Source organism: Palaemon carinicauda, chromosome 13, assembly GCF_036898095.1.
Source record: "Palaemon carinicauda isolate YSFRI2023 chromosome 13, ASM3689809v2, whole genome shotgun sequence".
Classification (NCBI taxonomy): domain Eukaryota; kingdom Metazoa; phylum Arthropoda; class Malacostraca; order Decapoda; family Palaemonidae; genus Palaemon; species Palaemon carinicauda.
Window position 1 is genome coordinate 144,996,731 of NC_090737.1, and position 18,685 is coordinate 145,015,415.

At 35.0% G+C, this 18,685-nt stretch overlaps 1 protein-coding gene across 1 annotated transcript in view; it reads left to right on the top strand.

Moving 5' to 3' along the window:
- The window catches only part of LOC137652547 (uncharacterized), a 504,806-nt gene that overhangs the window by 231,672 nt on the left and 254,449 nt on the right, over window positions 1-18,685 (top strand). The window contains exon 6 of the mRNA XM_068386031.1: window positions 4,597-4,714. Within this exon, the coding sequence (XP_068242132.1) occupies window positions 4,597-4,714 (118 nt within the window). The remainder of the gene's footprint in view (window positions 1-4,596; window positions 4,715-18,685) is intronic.

Genomic DNA, 18,685 nt, shown 5'->3' on the forward strand with positions numbered 1-18,685 from the left:
AAATACCCAACGGTTGCAGCTGGGAGCCTCATCTCTCCCCATTAATCTCTTGTTCTTCCTTTCATCCATCTCTCCTCTTCTCCCTCCTACCTGCCACTCGCACCACGACGCCGCTCTCTTTGGTGGTTCGTTAGTCCTAAGTTTATTACATGTTTAGTTCCTTTGGTTATTAACTGTTATTGTGTTTACCGTAACTTTAGTGTTAGGTTATCCTTAGCCATGTCAGTTTTGTTGCATATTGTGCTCTGATACTCGAAGGCTTCCTTGTTATCATGTTTATTTAGCCTTACGCTCATTATGTCCTTTGGCTAGTTTATAATTTATCCTTACTTACCTTAATATAATATATTATTTTCCTTACATGGTGTTTATCTCTCTCCTCATTAGGTTACTATTTATTATTGGGCTTGGAAGGCCTTCTCTGGTACATTTTCACCGGCCATCACAGGTCGACCCAGAAAAGGGATTTTGACGAAGGAAAAATCTATTTCTGGGGAGAGACCTGTGACGCCCGGTGAAACCCTTCCCTGTTATTTTGTACGATCCCACCTTTTCCTTTCCAAGCCATCATGTTCAATACAGAAGGATGTTGTTCAGATGGCGCTCGCGTCGGGCGTCGGTGGCGTGGTTCAGGTAGCGTACCTGGTGCCTCTGTATCGGCCCATCCCTTTTGACGAAGGAATTAGCTAAATGGAAGACAGCCTGTGAATAGTGGTTTTCACACGCCCCTGCTTTATACACGACACCCACAAGGTGCTCGCGCGAGGGTAGTAACCTCTGCATTCCATGCTTTTATCTTTCTCTGGTATATTTGGAAGGTTTATATCAGAAAAGTGTAAAGAAGGACCCTTTTCACCGGGCGTCACAGGTCTCTCCCCAGAAATAGTTTTTTCTTTCATCAAAATCCCTTTTTTAAGTTATTTAAAAAAACTTTAACCACTTAATGTAGAATTGAATGTATTGTGAATAATTAACGTCTCTGTGAAATTAATATTTAAGCCTAAGCTACCATTCATTAAAGGGTACAATTATTTTATATAGCATGCATAAGTACATTGGCACTATATAGGGTTATATTAGATATAAGTATTAATATATATGTAATTTTATGTTTATGGTAATAATGTTAAATGTGCATATATATATATATATATATATGTGTGTGTGTGTGTATATATATATATATATATACACACATATGTATATATAATATATATATATATATATATATACACACATATGTATATATAATATATATATATATATATATATGTATATATATATATATATATATGCACTATATATACATGTTAATTATGTGTAAAAAACATTTATATGTAAGTCTATGTATGTGTCTGTATATGTATACTAGTATGTGTACACATATGTATATGTCTATGCATATATTATGCATGTGAATGCCTATGTATACATATGTATATGTTTTTTATAGATTTATATATAGATGTGTTTTATATATACATATTGTTTAGCTTATGTATTTTTGTAGATAAGGCTACCGTTAATCATATAAATAAACTGTATTGAAAGTAAAAAAACAAGAATTTACCTGTCACCAGAAATGACCCTTTTTGGAAGGTGTCTAATGAGGTTGGATCTCCACCCAGTAAACACCTGATCACAGCCCAGGTAGCTGGTATGGGAGTGTCATTGTTCTGTAAGCCTCTATATGTATGTTCGTACGTTTACTTTCCCTATAAAATCCAAAGAAACCTCTCTCAATAAATCAGTCCTCTGAAGAAGTATCACGAAACTAGTCAGGACTTAATCGTATATTTCGTATTTTACATTTTCCCTGTGGTTCTTCTGCATCTGAGCATCACGTTTCCCTGTGTTTTTTACGCATACATATACATATATGTATATCTATCTATCTATCTATCTATCTATTTATCTATACATACATATATATATATATATATTATATATATGTATATATATATATATATATATATATGTATATATATATATATTTATATATATATGTATATATATATACAGGTATATATATATATATATATGTGTGTGTGTGTGTGTGTGTGCGTGGGTGGGTGGGTGGGTGGGTGGGTGTATGTATGTATGTATGTATGTATGTATGTATGTATTATTATTATTATTATTATTATTATTATTAGCTAAGCTACAACCCTAGTTGGAAAAGCAAGATGCTATAAGCCCGAGGGCTCCAACAGGGAAAATAGCCCAGTGAGGAAATGAAATAAGGAAATAAATAAATGTTATAAGAAGTAACAAAAATTAAACAATAAAGTATTTGAAAAGCATTAACAACATTGAAACAGATATTTGATATATAAATTTTAAAAGGACATATGTAAGCCTGTTTGATATAAAAACATTTGCTGCGAGTTTGAACTTTTGAAGTTCTACTGATTCAACTACCTGAATAGGAAGATCATTCCACAACTTGGTCACAGCTGGAATAAAACTTCTAGAGTAATGTGTAGTATTGAGCCTCATGGTGGAGAAGGCGTTACTATTAGAATTAACTGCATTACTAGTATTACAAACAGGATGGAACTGTCCGGGTAGATCTGAATGTAAAGGATGATGAGAATTATAAAAAATCTTATGCATTATGTATTATAATTTTATCATCAATACTCATTATTTTCATTTATTCAATTAAACCACTCATACCACTTGATATCGAATTAACTCTTCCGAGGGATCATACATTCATAAATTCTTTTTAAGATTACTATTGCCTGGCCAAGGATTTGAGCTTCGGCGGCACATAGAAATAAAGGTAAACATTCAACTTAGCCTGGCACAAGTACTTATCATGAAAAGAATTTTATTTCCTTATGGATCTGTGACCATAGAACAGTTGTGGATGGTGAAGAAGGATTGTAGTGGATTGGTAACAGAAAGTTAGCTGACCTAGACTATGCTAATGACGCTGTCCTTAATAGAACACCACAGCCCACAATATTTGTAAAGCTTGCTTGCCAGAATGCTTGAAATATCATATGAGGTTGGGTTCAAGATGAATAGAAGAAAGATGGAGATGGTGAGAATAGAATGTGTAATGGAAGATGACATATCATTGGAAGGAGATAGGATTAATGAGGTGGAATCATTTCAATATTTAGGAACTATGATGTCTAATACAGGATCCATAGAATTTGAATTTAATGAAAGAGTGAAATTAGCAAATCAGACAATGCCTAGGTTAAGTAAAATCTGGAAACCAAATTGCCTGAAATTACATATAAAAATCAGGCTATACATCAGTTTAGTGGGATCGGTGTTACTGTATGGATATGAGTTGTATTATAACAATGAAACAATATCTAATAGATTTTGCAGATTTGAGAACAAAGCCCTCAAAAGAATATTGGGAGTTAAATGGCAGAACAGGATTAGAAGTGAAAGAAACTATAAGAGATATTACTCGAGGGTCATATGTGGACCAGATTATAGTGACGGGCAGATGGGGATGGTTTAGTTCACCAAACTTTCAACTGGGCTCCGCAAGGTACCAGGAGAGTTGGAAGACCCAGGCCTACATGACTGATGACTATGAAGTGTGTAGTAGATGATGATGAATGGAGAAATATTTATTTAAAAGCTCAAGATAGAGACGAGTGGCGAAGTCTAACCGAGACCCTTTGCTTCAATAGGTGTAGGAAGAGATAATGATGATGATGATGATGGATCTGTAATTGGCAGAAGGAATTCTATATGAAAAGGTAATTAAATTACACACATATGTGCCACCTCTCTCAGGTGCATTCACCTATAGGAGTAAGATGATGATTTTGTGGTGCACTTTCTATTTATTGATGGTTTGATATGAAATTTCATTTGATGCAGGTGTTAATGCACATTCGAAATGTATAGCTTCATATGTACCCCTAAAATTAAGGATGAAAAAGGAGATACCATGAAACTATATATTATAATTTTATTATTCACTCTCAATGCAGATTGTACCATATACTGGCTATTCTTTAGGTTCCAATGTACCTGTAACTATTCATAGATTGTAGATTGTAACACTATCTTCAGTATTAGTCAATAGCTTTCAAGTGTATAGTATTGGATGAGTGTTTTGGCTTATCTCTGCAATAGTTTTATTCGGGATGGTATTATCCTATTAGGTTCTTATGGTTTTGAGACTGGAACTCATTAACTGATTGCCATGGTGGGAAAAGTATATTAAAGCCTTGAATATAAACACAATGTTTCAAATTGGTGAAAAGACTTGCTCGGCTCCCAAATTTTATTTCAGGTCTGATTATTATCATAACTCGAAAAAATTCAATCTAAATTGGAGAAACAGCTAAAAGATCCCTAGTCATGATTTAACCCCCGCAAAACTTTTGTTAAATTATTTCATTAGATTCTTTTATAAACATTGATGAAATAGTATACAACCATTCCATCTACTGACTGACTACATTAGAAAATCGAAACATAATTGAAAGGAGAAAGGATTTTCTCATTGGAGCTTTATGTGATCTTACTTACTATTAATGAGATAGTTAGAAGTTTATTAAAGTATTTTATTATCTTTTGCTGAAACCAAAAACTTTTTTTTATCATTTCCAGGCTGAAAAAAAGTTAGCTGAGATAGAAGCAGCTGATGCTGGAAGGGAAACATCACATCAGCAACAGGGTACTCCAGTTACTCATCAGTATCCTCCTGTTGGGTGTAGACCATTCCCCAGTAAGATATTTTTCTGCTGTTCTTATTCTCTTTATTAACAATAACAGATACTTTTATAGTTGTGGTCTTCAAGTACCCATATTTTGTAAAGATTCATTCTCATTTTTTTTCTACTTTTAAGTGGTAACGAAAAAAAAAGATTAAAGAAAGCAATTGTGAAGATTTTTTTTTTTTCAACGAGAATTAAGTTATTCCATGCAAATCCATCAGTCATTCTCCTAGTCTAGTTTATAACCTGATCCCTTTATAATCAAAAGTTACTTAGACTGTAAAAACAAACTTGACCTTTCACATTGTGTGTCCAATGATAACAAATATGGTGGTGTTCAGTACTCTTTACCATATATCATATCCTTATACCTCCTGTCTATATATTGGATGCATAATAAGAAGGCATGGATGACAAGTGACCTGTTCCTTAACTGGTTTCACTATTATTTCCTGTTGGAGACTGATTGTACGTTGTTGGGGTATTAAAGCCAACACTTGTTGTTGGCACGGCCTGCAAAAGCTAGGGTTATAATATTAGGCCTGCTAACTTTTAACATAAGCTAGTTACAACTCGGAGAGGTATGGAAAGAATTATGATGAGAGCAACACTAAAGAGACAGAAAAAGAGTAACATGGATACGAGAGCAAACTAAAGTAGAGGATATTTTAACAACTTGTAAGAAAAAGAAATGGACATGGACAGGACATATAATGAGAATGACAGACAAACAATAGATGGACATTAAGAATAACAGAATGGGTCCCTGTTCCTTAACTGGTTTCACTATTATTTCCTGTTGGAGACTGATTGTACCTGCAAAAGCTAGGGTTATAATATTAGGCCTGCTAACTTTTAACATAAGCTAGTTACAACTCAGAGAGGTATGGAAAGAATTATGATGAGAGCAACACTAAAGAGACAGAAAAAGAGTAACATGGATACGAGAGCAAACTAAAGTAGAGGATATTTTAACAACTTGTAAGAAAAAGAAATGGACATGGATAGGACATATAATGAGAATGACAGACAAACAATAGATGGACATAAGAATAACAGAATGGGTCCCTAGAGATTGTAAAATAAACAGAGTAAAGAAGAGAGCACAATGGATTGTCAAACTAATGAAGTTTGTGGGGGAGGACGGGCACAGAAAGAACATAAACAGGCGTAAGTGGAAGGACATGTCTGAGGCCATTCTTCTGCAGTGGACTAGTGATGGCTGATGATGATGATGATGAACCTTTAACCAAGCTCCCGGACATCCACTATGTCCAGGTACTACATGACAACATGGAGGTGGTTTTATTTCCTTCCAACACCTTATCACTTATCTAGCCAATGGACTAGGGGATCATTAACCTGTAACTTTACTTTAAGGGTTGTTTTTCTGGTCCTATACAGCAGGGGAACCTTCACAGTCATTTAATTATATACATATACATTCCAAGGTATTCAGCATTTCCCACTGCATATTGCTCGTTTATTTTAAAATTCGCAATATCAAATCACTCAGAGAACAAAAAAGTCTTCCGTATCCTCTTGAAAGCCTTAATATCTTCAGTCTTTCAGATGTCTAGTTGGAGCTTATTGTATAGTCTTGGGGCTGCATATTTGCAGGCTCTAGATCCTACAGTAGACATATATGTAGGTTCCAACAATTTGAAATCATCTGTAACTATTCTTGTTTTATTATTATTATTAATTGCTAAGCTACAACCCTGGTTGGAAAAACAAGATGCTATAAGCCCAGGAGCCCCAACAGTGAAAATAGCCCAGTGAGGAAAGGAAACAAGGAAATATAATTTATTTTAAGAACAATGACATTTAGATAAATATTTCCTATATAAAATATGAAAACTTTAACAAAACAAGCGGGTGTATCCTTAAGCAAGAGAACTCTAACCCAATACAGTGAAAGACCATGAAACAGAGGCTATGGCACTACCCAAGACTAGAGAACAATGGTTTGATTTTGGAGTGTCCTTCTCCTAGAAGAGCTGCTTACCAAGAGGAAAGTAGCCACTGGAAAATTACACTGCAGTAGTTAACCCCTTGGATGAAGGAGAATTGTTTGGTAATCTCAGTGTTGTCAGGTCAATGAGGACAGAGGAGAATCTGTAAAGAATAGGCCAGACTATTCGGTGTATGTGTAGGCAAAGGGAAAGTGAACCGGTGTAGTGGTTTGCGGACTGTGGCCAGAGGTAGCACCCGAACTGCCTAGTGTCCGAATGCTGACCACAACCCGACGTTCACTACACAAAAAATATACAACGGTGGAATACCCAAAAACCTAAGTAACAGTTCAAAGCACTGGGCACCACCCCTTGATTTATAATGGGCAAGGGGACCGAGCTAGATCCTGACTTAAACCTTTGCTTCTCCAGCTTGCTGATCATAAGTATAAGAACATTAGGTGAAAGGGATTATCATAAGTTACTTGAAAGATTAAAAAACATTGGCTGAGTAGGGGAGCCGTGGTGGGAGGTTTCTAAAATTAAAGGCTTTATACATAAAAACAAAAAAAATGTTTATTTGGAAAAACTAATAGGAATAATATTACAGTATATCAATTAGAATAAATAATCAAAGGAAAAATTAGCATCCCTTTCGTAAAACTTCAGCATCCGGGTAACAAAATAAACCCATTACACAAACAAGATTTCCACTGGGGGGACACTCATAAGTGTTCCTATACAGTTCAAGTATAACCAGGGGCACTTCTAACCGTGTATCTATTTGGGCAAGTACCAGTATGCCATCTATAAAGAACATATAATGGTGAAAAATACAGTACCACAATTTTCGCTAAATCAATACTGTTCTCATCAATCTCCCGTCCACCATTGGGATGCAAAGTCACTTAAACAGTCCTAATTTCTGAAAAGTACAGCCGCATACTATGTCGTACAGGTCTGTGCGGGCCCACCATTACAATGTCTTGAAAAGTTTGTCAACAGCACATTTGAAATCTCTCAATCTTGGAAGGGGTTTTGAATAAGTCTGAATTCACACTAAACTCAAAAGTCACCCTTTTCCTAACCTCGGAATTCACTTCTTGGGCCTCTGACCAGATATGCCATTTCCATAGCTCATGTTAACTATTTAATGTTCATGACACACTCTCATATAGCAACACAGTAGCTTACTTCTAGTTACAAGGTATGGATATAGAACAGCATCATAGACTAGTACAGACTGATAACAGGAAATATTCTAAATTTGCTCTCCCTTACACTCCCTACTGAGTGTAGGGGCTGCTGTCAATACCTGGAAAGGAACAATAACACATTAAGACATTTTTGGAAAAAGGGGGGCTTGAGGGATACAAAAGGAAAAAATAAAATCAAATATATTTCATACACACAAACCACTAAAGTTTTCTCAGTCACAAACCCTTATATATTGCACCGTGACTAGAGAGAAGGATCCAATGCAGTATTGTCTGGCCATTCAAAGGACCACGTAACTCTCTAGCGGTAGTTACTCAACGGGTGGCTGGTGCCCTGGCCAATCCACTACCTACAAACACAATTTGTTGGCTGCACCATATGTAGCAATTCTCTCGGATATTTAGGACATTGTACATATGTTAGACTCATTGTTTGTATTAGTAGGCAGTCAGTGTAAATCATTTAGTGTAGGAGTGATCCTTTCTTGGGGTGGGAGACCTTTTATCAGTCCTGCTCCTCTAGCTATTTTGGTTGGTAATTTCTTTTAAGTTGCATTTTGGTAAATTGTAGTAGATGGAGTTTCAGTAGTCAATCCTGGTAATAACACATTCTTTGTGCACAAATACAAACCCTTCGCTATTTATAGGGGTATTACTTATGTCAAAGCTGAAAGACGAGTCATGTTAATTTTTAGTGATAAATAACTACCTTAACCGATAGTTACTGTGTGGGAGTGAGGGTAGCATAGCTACGTTGCTCACTCACACCTGGGCTGAGTAACCACTTTACTTTCTGGCTCGGTATAGAACGGACACACTCCGCTCTCTCCTGATTTGACTTGGGTTGATAATTCTTTTTCTTTACTCTTCAGATTGTGTGTGCGTGTGGTGTCGCATGCGTACTTGTCTTGGTCTCGAATGCCATCCATGCGGTACCTTTATGTCATTTGTTAAAACGGATCCTCACCTGCTGTGTCCAGCTTGGCGGGGCCGCCGGTGTGTCTCGGGCACGACACGTGGAAAGTGTGAAGAGTGGTCTACCTCCCAGTGTGAAAGGTTTGGGCAACGGTGTAGTGGTTTGTGGACTCTGGCTACATGTAGCATACAGATTGCCTAGTGTCCGAATGCCGACCACACTCCAACTTTCATGACACAAAAAAGATAAAACAGTGGAATACCCTGAAATCTAGGCAAAAGGTAAACAGTCAAGAGAACTGGGCACCGGGCACCACCCCTCGATTTTTTATAATAGGTAAGGGGACCCAGCCAAAACTGCAAATTTCCCTATTATCTTTTCTTGTCTTAAGCTTGCTGAATAGACAGTTAGTATGAACATTTGTATAATTCTGGGAAAAATCAGCAATCTATATTAAATAGCTCTATTTTCCTTGGGTAAGATCTCTTCAAGTTTAAGTAAACTTTAAGAACATTAGGAGAGAAAAAAAAACTGTAAATCAACAGTCGGATGTTGGACAGGACACGTGGGAGGAAATGTATTGAAGAAAAAAAGATTATTAAAAAATATATTTGCAGAATGAAAAAAAAGAAGTAAAATGAGGATAACATTCAATGTGAATTTACAGTCCTACAATAACTAGACTAAAAATGATAGGAAAAAAAAAACTGCTCACACATTGGACACTCCCATAATATTACACACAGTACTCACAACTAGTGATTGATTGATTGATTTAAGGTTTTCAGGCTTCCTGACATACACAACTAGTGATAATTTAAAGATGATTATCTATATGCAAATGCAAGCTATTGAACAGTATTAAACTGAAGTTACAACCAGTTATCCCATAATAGAATAAACATTGGGGATGACTCTGAATGCAGCTTTTAACATGGCTGCGGGCTAAAAAGCAATGAGCATTTGTTGACTTGGAAACTATTAATGCTCAAATTTTTCCAAACCTCATCCAAGGAATTATTTGCATCTTCTCTCTAGGCTTCTTTATCCTGAACTTGTTCTGCAATTAACAAATTTTCAATACTATTTTGTAATATGTTACCAAGAGGAGACGAAATTGGTGACATCTTGGTGTCTTAGAATAGATGTGCAGAAGTCAAAGTCATATGCTGAGTGCAAAAATGTTCCATGACTGAAGTACTTAATATGGTCAGTTCAGTGATGTGCCTTCGAGTGAGTGAGAACCCATTTCATTTTCACACGCTGACACTTACTTACTTACTGGAAGAATAAACAGAGTCTTCACAAGCATCATTTCACAGGACCAGACGAAAACTGCAGTTCACAAACAACATAAGTTGAGTGTTAGATATAGGGGCTATTTTCTACCCCTGTCAAGTGAGGATTTCGTGTCGGGATCAGTAACTCTACTATGCCCAACTTTGAATAAATAATCATATTCATTGTCCCTGTTCCCCATTTTTTCACAGACAAAAATTACCACTCACTGTAATAAAACTGGTAATAGGTAACAAATATATCAGTATAAAACAGGTTACGGAAGGCCCACTTTTTAGCAGAACATTTGAAGTCTCCACTCGTTCTGTTCAGTTTCTGGGCAGAGGTTTGACAAATCATTGACTAGTCTTTTATGATCGACCAGTCTGAAATACAGCAGGATCATAACGGAGATGTTCCTTACGATCAACTAAGATGGCAAAACTGTACGCCTCTACTTGACTCCCTACTGAGGGTTAGGCATTATTGCTATTACCTGTTAAGAGAAACAATAACAGATTAAAACATTATGAGTTGCTTGGGTTCTTTAAATAATAAAAATGACTAAAAAACAAATATAAGTAATTTGTATTTTTCCTAACACACAAAAAATCATGATTAGACTCCCCCCCCCCATTAGCCCTCAAGCCCATCTAAAGATGTCTTGTAACTGACAACAATACGCTACACCAACTCTGTACATTTCAAGTGAATATATTTTACGAAAAAGAAGAAGAAGAAGAAGAAGAAGAAGAAGAAGAAGAAGAAGAAGAAGAAGAAGAAGAGATATTTCAATAGGAAAGTAGGATGATTAACTAAAAGAAATTTCGTTCATCATCCGTCCCTTCAACCACTTATCCAATTATGCAATCAGGTACATTATTTGACAGTTTCATGGTATAAAAAATGTGTTAGGATTAGATGATAAACTATGAGACACAATGGAGATACAGTACATAAAAATTAAAGATTAGGTTATCATCCAACTGTTCCAACAATGCTCCGATGACACAGTATAATAAATCACAGTTATTATTGCAGGAAACATTACAGTATTACAGGCTTACATTCATAAAACAATCAAGGAAAAAAGAGAAATGACATTCATTGTAGTCCAAAATCAATTTCATAGAATACAAAGCTTATGGATTTTGGACTTTACAGGAAAATAAAAATGTACAGTCGGCGTCAAAACTGAAGCAGCTAATCTCAAAGGCTTTCGTTCAAAATTCACTAACTGGCAACTACACGCGTACCTCAAAAACTTATTTTTTCCTACATTGAAAACTCTATCAAACAAAATATCAAATTATGATATTTAAAAGAATCATACAAAAAGATTGTAAAAGTAATTATTTCAAAGAATAGTAATTCAAACTATAGAAACGAAACGATTTAGAATTTTTTGTTTAAAACAGGATGACCAACATCATCTATTTATATTTCAAGAAGTTTTGAAACAAATATTTGTATTATACCGTATTTTCAATTATTTAGCGAAGATGCATAAAACCATGCAAGTATCAGTAAAATATAAAGGGAAAAATCTCCGTAACATTGAACACAGTTGACCGTGAATGCACCTAAATTCTACAGAGAAATTGGGTGAGTTGGTCATTCTGATATTCGCATTTATGAACCGACCGTTCAGACTCAACTTCAGCTTTGCCTCAGATTTTGACCTAAGTACAAACATAACGTTATTTACCCAACTAAGGAATTACAAGCCATGGCCTACTAGTGGGAGGATTCCTCCTAATATCCAGTCAGTGCCTACTAAGGCAGGGGCTATGACACAGAGGCCCCCAGCATCAGCCATAGTCCCAGCTTTCTGACGAACACAGTGATCTTTGAGAGAAAAACATTTTGCCACCAAATTGTCAGTTAGTATATTTAATTCCAAGTATTGTCATCCCATTTATTTGATAATAACTATCAGTGATGAACTGTAGAGCCACAGATGACATTTTCCTGGTGAATGGTCAATGTTAGTTGCAAAATATTATGATACACACACACACACATACAAACACACACACACACACACACACACACACCCTATATATATATATATATATATATATATATATATATATATATATATATATATATATATATATATATATATATATATAATATATATATATATATATATATATATATATATATATATATATATATATATATATATATATATATATATATATATATATATATATATATATATATGTGTGTATGTGTGTGTGTGTATTATATACTGTAGATACACACACATATATATATGAATATATATTATATATATATATATATATATATATATATATATATATATATATATATATATATATATATATATATATATATATATACTGTATATATATATATATATATATATATATATATATATATATATATATATAAACATATATTATATATATGTATATATATACAGTATATATATATATATATATATATATATATATATATATATATATATATATATATATATATATATATGTATATATATATATATATATATATATATATGTATGTACGTATGTGTATGTAAGACTAGAATATCTCCCCTTAAAGATTTACCATTGTGTATCAACAAAAAGACATTGCCCACCAGTATCCAACCATTATCCCCCATTACAAAGGATAATACTAACCTCTCCCAGGCCTTGTCCTTGCCTGATTTAATGGAGATTCCACTTGAAACCAAGTTATCAGGTACACCTGTATGGGAAGGTACAAAAACCTTTTAGCTCACATCCTATTAATCGGAAAAGAGAGAGACCGCCGTGTCTCTCACCCCCTTCCATAAGAAATATTAGAGATATGACATCAAATAAATATGAAATTTTGTCTGTTGATGTTTCTGATCAACCAGAGGACAATTTGAATAAATCAGAAATTCAAGTTGAGGTCCACCATCCCCCTCAACAATTAGATCAAAAGGAGAAAAAGAAAATAACAAACAAAAACCAATTCATCAAGACCTTCTCTAATAAAACCACAGGGAAATAGTGTTAAATCAAAAATTGCTAATGGGAAGACTTCATCCAAAAGTTCTTGCAAAAAATAAAGCATAGTTTTTTCCTCCTTTTTGCAATGGGATTGTCAGGGTTTAAGGGCCAAATATGAAGCTCTTAATTCACGAGCATTCCCCCATAAATATATGTCTACAGGAGAGCAAACTTGATGCTAATACCCCTTGTCCTCGCGAATGTATTAGCTATAGGACACCATATGATCACCGAGTAGGGAGCCATGGCGGAAGTCTCATATACGTTCGTCAAGATGTTCCTCAAATATCTTTGTCTATTCGTACACCTCTGCAGGCAATGGTTGTACCGAGTGAAGGACAAACCGTGGTTCAATGATGATTGTAGGCGTGCTTTTTTGGAGAAGCAGGAGGCCTATTAACTTTGGAAGGGTAACAGATCAGATTTGACCTGGAACAACTATACTCAGCTTCGAGCTTTTGCTCAGAGAGTTTATGCCTCAACTGAAAAGGAGTACAATTTAACCATAAAAGAAACACTTTCTGGTACAACTCAGGAACATAAATGGTGGTCTACCCTTAAATCTGCACTCTTTGGTGTCGATGAAACAGTTCCTCCTTTACTTAAACCAGATGGCTCAGTCACTCACTGTCCCAAGGAAAAGGCAACCCTTTTGGCTGATGTTTTTGACAGTAAACAGAGTAATGAAAAACTTGAACTTCCTCATTCCTGTTTTCCTGAGGCTAAACTAACTAGTTTAGCTTTTTGATCTTGTGAGATTAAAGCTCTGTTGGTGGACCTTGATGCTTATGGAGGTGTAGACCCAAATGGCATTTTTCCTTTGTTCTTTTATAAAGACAGCAGATTTCTTAGCTCCAAAGTTATTTTGCGCAAGTTATCAAGAAGAGGAGCTTTTAGCACTAGTTGGAGAATTGGTAATGTTACTCCTCTATGTAAATGTGTTTGTGGTAGCTCAAGTCCCACTGATTACCGTCTAATTTCCATAACTCCCATATTATCTAAAGTTTTTGAACGTCTTCTGGCAAAACGTCTTAATAGGTTTGCTGAAGGTAATCATCTACTCCCTAGTTTGCAATTTGGTTTTCGTAAAGGCCTTGGAGCATGTGATGCCCTTCTTACAATCTCCAATGTTGTACAGAAATCCCTTGATTGTGGTCGGGAAGTTCGTATGATTGGCCTTGATTTTAGTGCTGCCTTTGACCGTGTTAATCATGAGGCCCTTGTTTTCAAACTGAAACAGTTGGGAGTGGGTGGGTCGTTTCTTAGCATTATTATTGATTTTTTAAGTAATAGATCTCAAAGAGTTGTTGTTGATGGGCACCATAGTGATTATAGGAATGTGATATCCGGTGTTCCACAGGGTAGTGTTCTTGGCCCATTACTTTTCATACTATATACACATGACATGTGGTTTGGCCTAGAAAACAAGCTTGTTGCATATGCAGATGATGCTACTCTCTTTGCATCAATTCCATCCCCTGAATGTAGATCTAGGGTTGGTGAATCCCTTAATAGAGATTTAGCTAGAATTAGTGCATGGTGCAAATTATAGGGTATGAAGTTGAATCCTAACAACACTCAAAGTATGATTGTAAGTAGGTCAAGGACGGTGGCTCCTCAACATCCGGATCTCAGTATTGATAATGTTTCTTTAAATATGTATGACTCTTTCAAAATTTTAGGTGTGATTCTCGACAGTAAATTTACTTTTGAGAAACATATAAGGTCTGTGTCTTCTTCAGTTGCACAAAAAATAGGCTTATTGAGAAAGTCTTTCAAGATTTTCGGTGATCAATCTATTCTGAAGAAGTGTTTTAATTCTTTCATTCTACCTTGTTTTGAGTATTGTTCTCCTGTCTGGTGTTCAGCTGCTGATTCTCATCTTAATTTGTTGGACAGAAACTTACGGTCTATTAAATTTTTTATTCCTGATCTAGATATTAATCTCTGGTACCGTCGTTCAATTAGTTCATTATGCATGTTGCATAAGATTTTTCATAACTGACCATCCTTTACATTCAGATCTCCCAGGACAATTTTACCCTGTTCGTAATACTAGGCAGGCAGTTAATTCTAATAGCCAGGCCTTCTCCATCACGAGGCTCAATACTACGCAGTACTCTAGAAGTTTTATTCCACCTGTGACCAAGTTGTGGAATGATCTTCCTAATCGGGTGGTTGAATCAGTAGAACTTCAAAAGTTCAAAGTTGGAGCAAATGCTTTTTTGTTGACCAGGCGGACATTAGTCTTTTTATAGTTTATTTATGACATATTTGTTTTTGTTGTTGTTAATAGTTTATATATGACATGTCTGTTTTGACGTTGTTACTTATTTTAGAATGATTTATTGTTAATTTGTTCTCTTCATTTATTTATTTCCATATTTCCTTTCCTCACTGGGCTATTTTTCCCTGTTGGAGCCCTTGGGCTTATAGCATCTTGCTTTTCCAACTAGGGTTGTAGCTTGGATAGTAATAATAATAAAAATACAGATTGATATAGGGAGAAAATATACAATCTGCTCTATGTACTTGCTTGCAAATGATAACATATAATATGATAATTTAGTGGCGGTGATTCAATAGCTCCCTTAACCTTTTCTGTTACTTGGAAATTTTAATGGTAGACATCCTTTGTGGGGTGATGTTTTAGCAAACACCAGGGGCAATATATCATCAATTCTGGAAAACGAGGATGTCGGACACCTTAATACAGGAGAGCCCACACACTTCCATGTTCAGACAGGTACCTTGTCATGCATTGACCTTTCAATTGCAAGCTCTAACTGCCTTCTTGATTTTGATTGGAGGACATTAAAAGATTGCCATACTAGTTATCATGCACTAATCAATATAAACGCCAAAAATGGTCCACCTTTTAAAAGATCTCCACGATGGAATCCTGACAAGGCAAACTGGATTAAATTTTGTGAGCTAAGTGAAATCAAGGGGAATGCAGAACAGTTTGAAAGTATTGATGATGCAATAGACCTACTGAATGGAACTCTCCATTCAGCAGGAGGCAATTCAATTCCCAAAACCATAGGATTATTCAAACGAAAACCAGTCCCGTGGTGGTCTCCAGAATTAACTATCTTGCACAGAGCCACCATGTATATATGAATATATATATATATATATATATATATATATATATATATATATATATATATATATATATATATATATATATATATATATATATATATATATATATATATATATATATTTATATTTATATATTATATAAGGATGAAGAGGAGAGCAAGAAGACTTCGGATCATCTTACATATTTATTCTACACCAGCATTTCAGGAATCAATTCCCATCATCAGCGCTACATAAAACACGAAATTATGTTCACATTAGAAATTAATGATAAATTTTTTGCTTAAAATTGCTTTGGTATAAAAAAAATATTAAAAGAACAGTTAGAAGAATAAAAGTACAGAAACCTAGACGGTATATAAAAACATGTGGTTAACTGAGGTCCTTTACAATTATGATAATAAAAACACTTGTGATCAAAATAGATTGTCAAAAAACAAAAATATACATATATATATATATATATATTTTTTTTTTCAAAAAGGCCCATAAAAGAAACACAGGAAATATGAATAAATCACACTATATTTCGGTCAATAAACATCGACCCTCTTCAGGATGTAAAGTAAAAGTGAGGATTACAGTGGAGAGTTACGGTTTATATATGAAAGCAAAAGGGTGTGTTCAATTGTTCTATAGTTGTTATAATTGCTGGAAGGATTAGCCAGATTTAATTACATCCAGGTGCGTCTTCTTATTGTTGAGCCGCTCGGAGGAAGTCTTGACCTCTGATGCATGTCTGGTGGTCGGTCTCCGTGGATTATCTTCTTAATGATAGGGTTGAGAAGAGTATTGTCCACTGTGTCAGCTTTCCATTGGCCCCCAGATAGGTTCATTGTGTTTGATTGATTTATGATGGCTGATTCCAGGATTTTCCTTCTGTACGGACAGGTACTCTTAAAATGCAAAGACGACTCACTCCAGTTAATCTGGTGCCCTAAATCCCTAAGGTGAACGAAAATCCGCGAGTTTTCATAGCCATATCTAACAGATCTTTTGTGTTCGGATAATCTTTGAGATAGCGAACGGCCCGTTTTCCCAACGTACACTTTTTCACAATCCCCACATGGTACTTTGTAAACGCCGGATTCTATATCTCTTTTATTTTGATAAACATTAATAAGGGCGCTTCCTATGGTCTTTGGATATGAAAAAACAAAGGGGTTCACAGTTTTGATATGATTTGTTATATTTTTAATACCTTCTATATATGGGAGTTTTATCTTATTTTTAAAATCTCTTTGGTTAGTAACATCATGATCTTTATAATATATCGTGTTAGCTTTGTTGATGGCCTTTTCTATGACATACGTCGGGTAGAATAGCTGGGCGAGTTGTTTACGAATGATTTCAAATTCTTTATTTAGGTAGGCTGGGGAACAGATTCACAAACCTCTAAGAAATAGATTGCAAGCTACTCCAATTTTTAGAGAAATGTCGTGATAACTAAAGAAATGAATGTAGGAAATAGAGAAAGTTGGTTTTCTATACACAGTGAAATTATACCCCGTCGATTCCCTTATAATTAGTATGTCCAAAAAAGATAATTTTCCATCTTTTTCCCATTCAGTTTTAAATTTTATGCTAGGGACTAGGGAATTTAGATTATTAAAAAATATATTGAAATCTCCCCAGCTATCATCCCAATATGTGAAAATGTCATCAACATAGCGTTGCCAAACCATGTTCGTGGGTTTAATTGTTGTTAAAATTTCTGTTTCAAAGTATTCCATGTATAGGTTAGCTAAAATTGGAGATAACGGGCTGCCCATACTACAACCAAATTTCTGTTTGTAAAAATTTCCATTGAAAGAGGAAACGTTATTTGACACGCTTAGTTTAATTAACTTAATTGTTTTTTCAATACCGAGGGGGGAAGTGATCTTCATAAGGGATTAATTTTTCCCTCAAGAAACCTAATACATCGTTGATCGGGACCTTTGTAAATAGGGATTCTACGTCAAGACTCAAGAGTTTTACATTGTTTACCGGGATATTAAATCTATTGAATTTCTGGATGAAGTCCTCTGCATGCTTAATATGAGCTGAAGAAAAGCTCCCTAGAAAGGGAGACAGCAAGTCTACTAACCATTTTGATATATTATATATAAATGACCCTTTACATGAGACGATTGGGCGTAAGGGAATACCGTCCTTGTGAGTTTTTGGGAGCCCGTAAAAATATGGCAACGAAGGGTTCATGACTTTGAATTTTTCTAAGACCTCGATGTCTTTTTTATTATTTCCGATTTTTCTTACGGATTTGAAAAACTCCGGAGCAATAGAGTTACGGGGATCTTTTGTTAGCTTTTCATATGTAGTGTCATCGTTTAAGAGTTGTTGAACTTTGTTGACATACGTCTCTTTTTCGAGAATGACTATTTTTCCGTCTTTATCCGATTTTGTGATGATGATATTATCGGTTTTGTTTAATGAAAAAATTGCATTATGAAACCTTCTGGGAAGCGGATTTTTACTG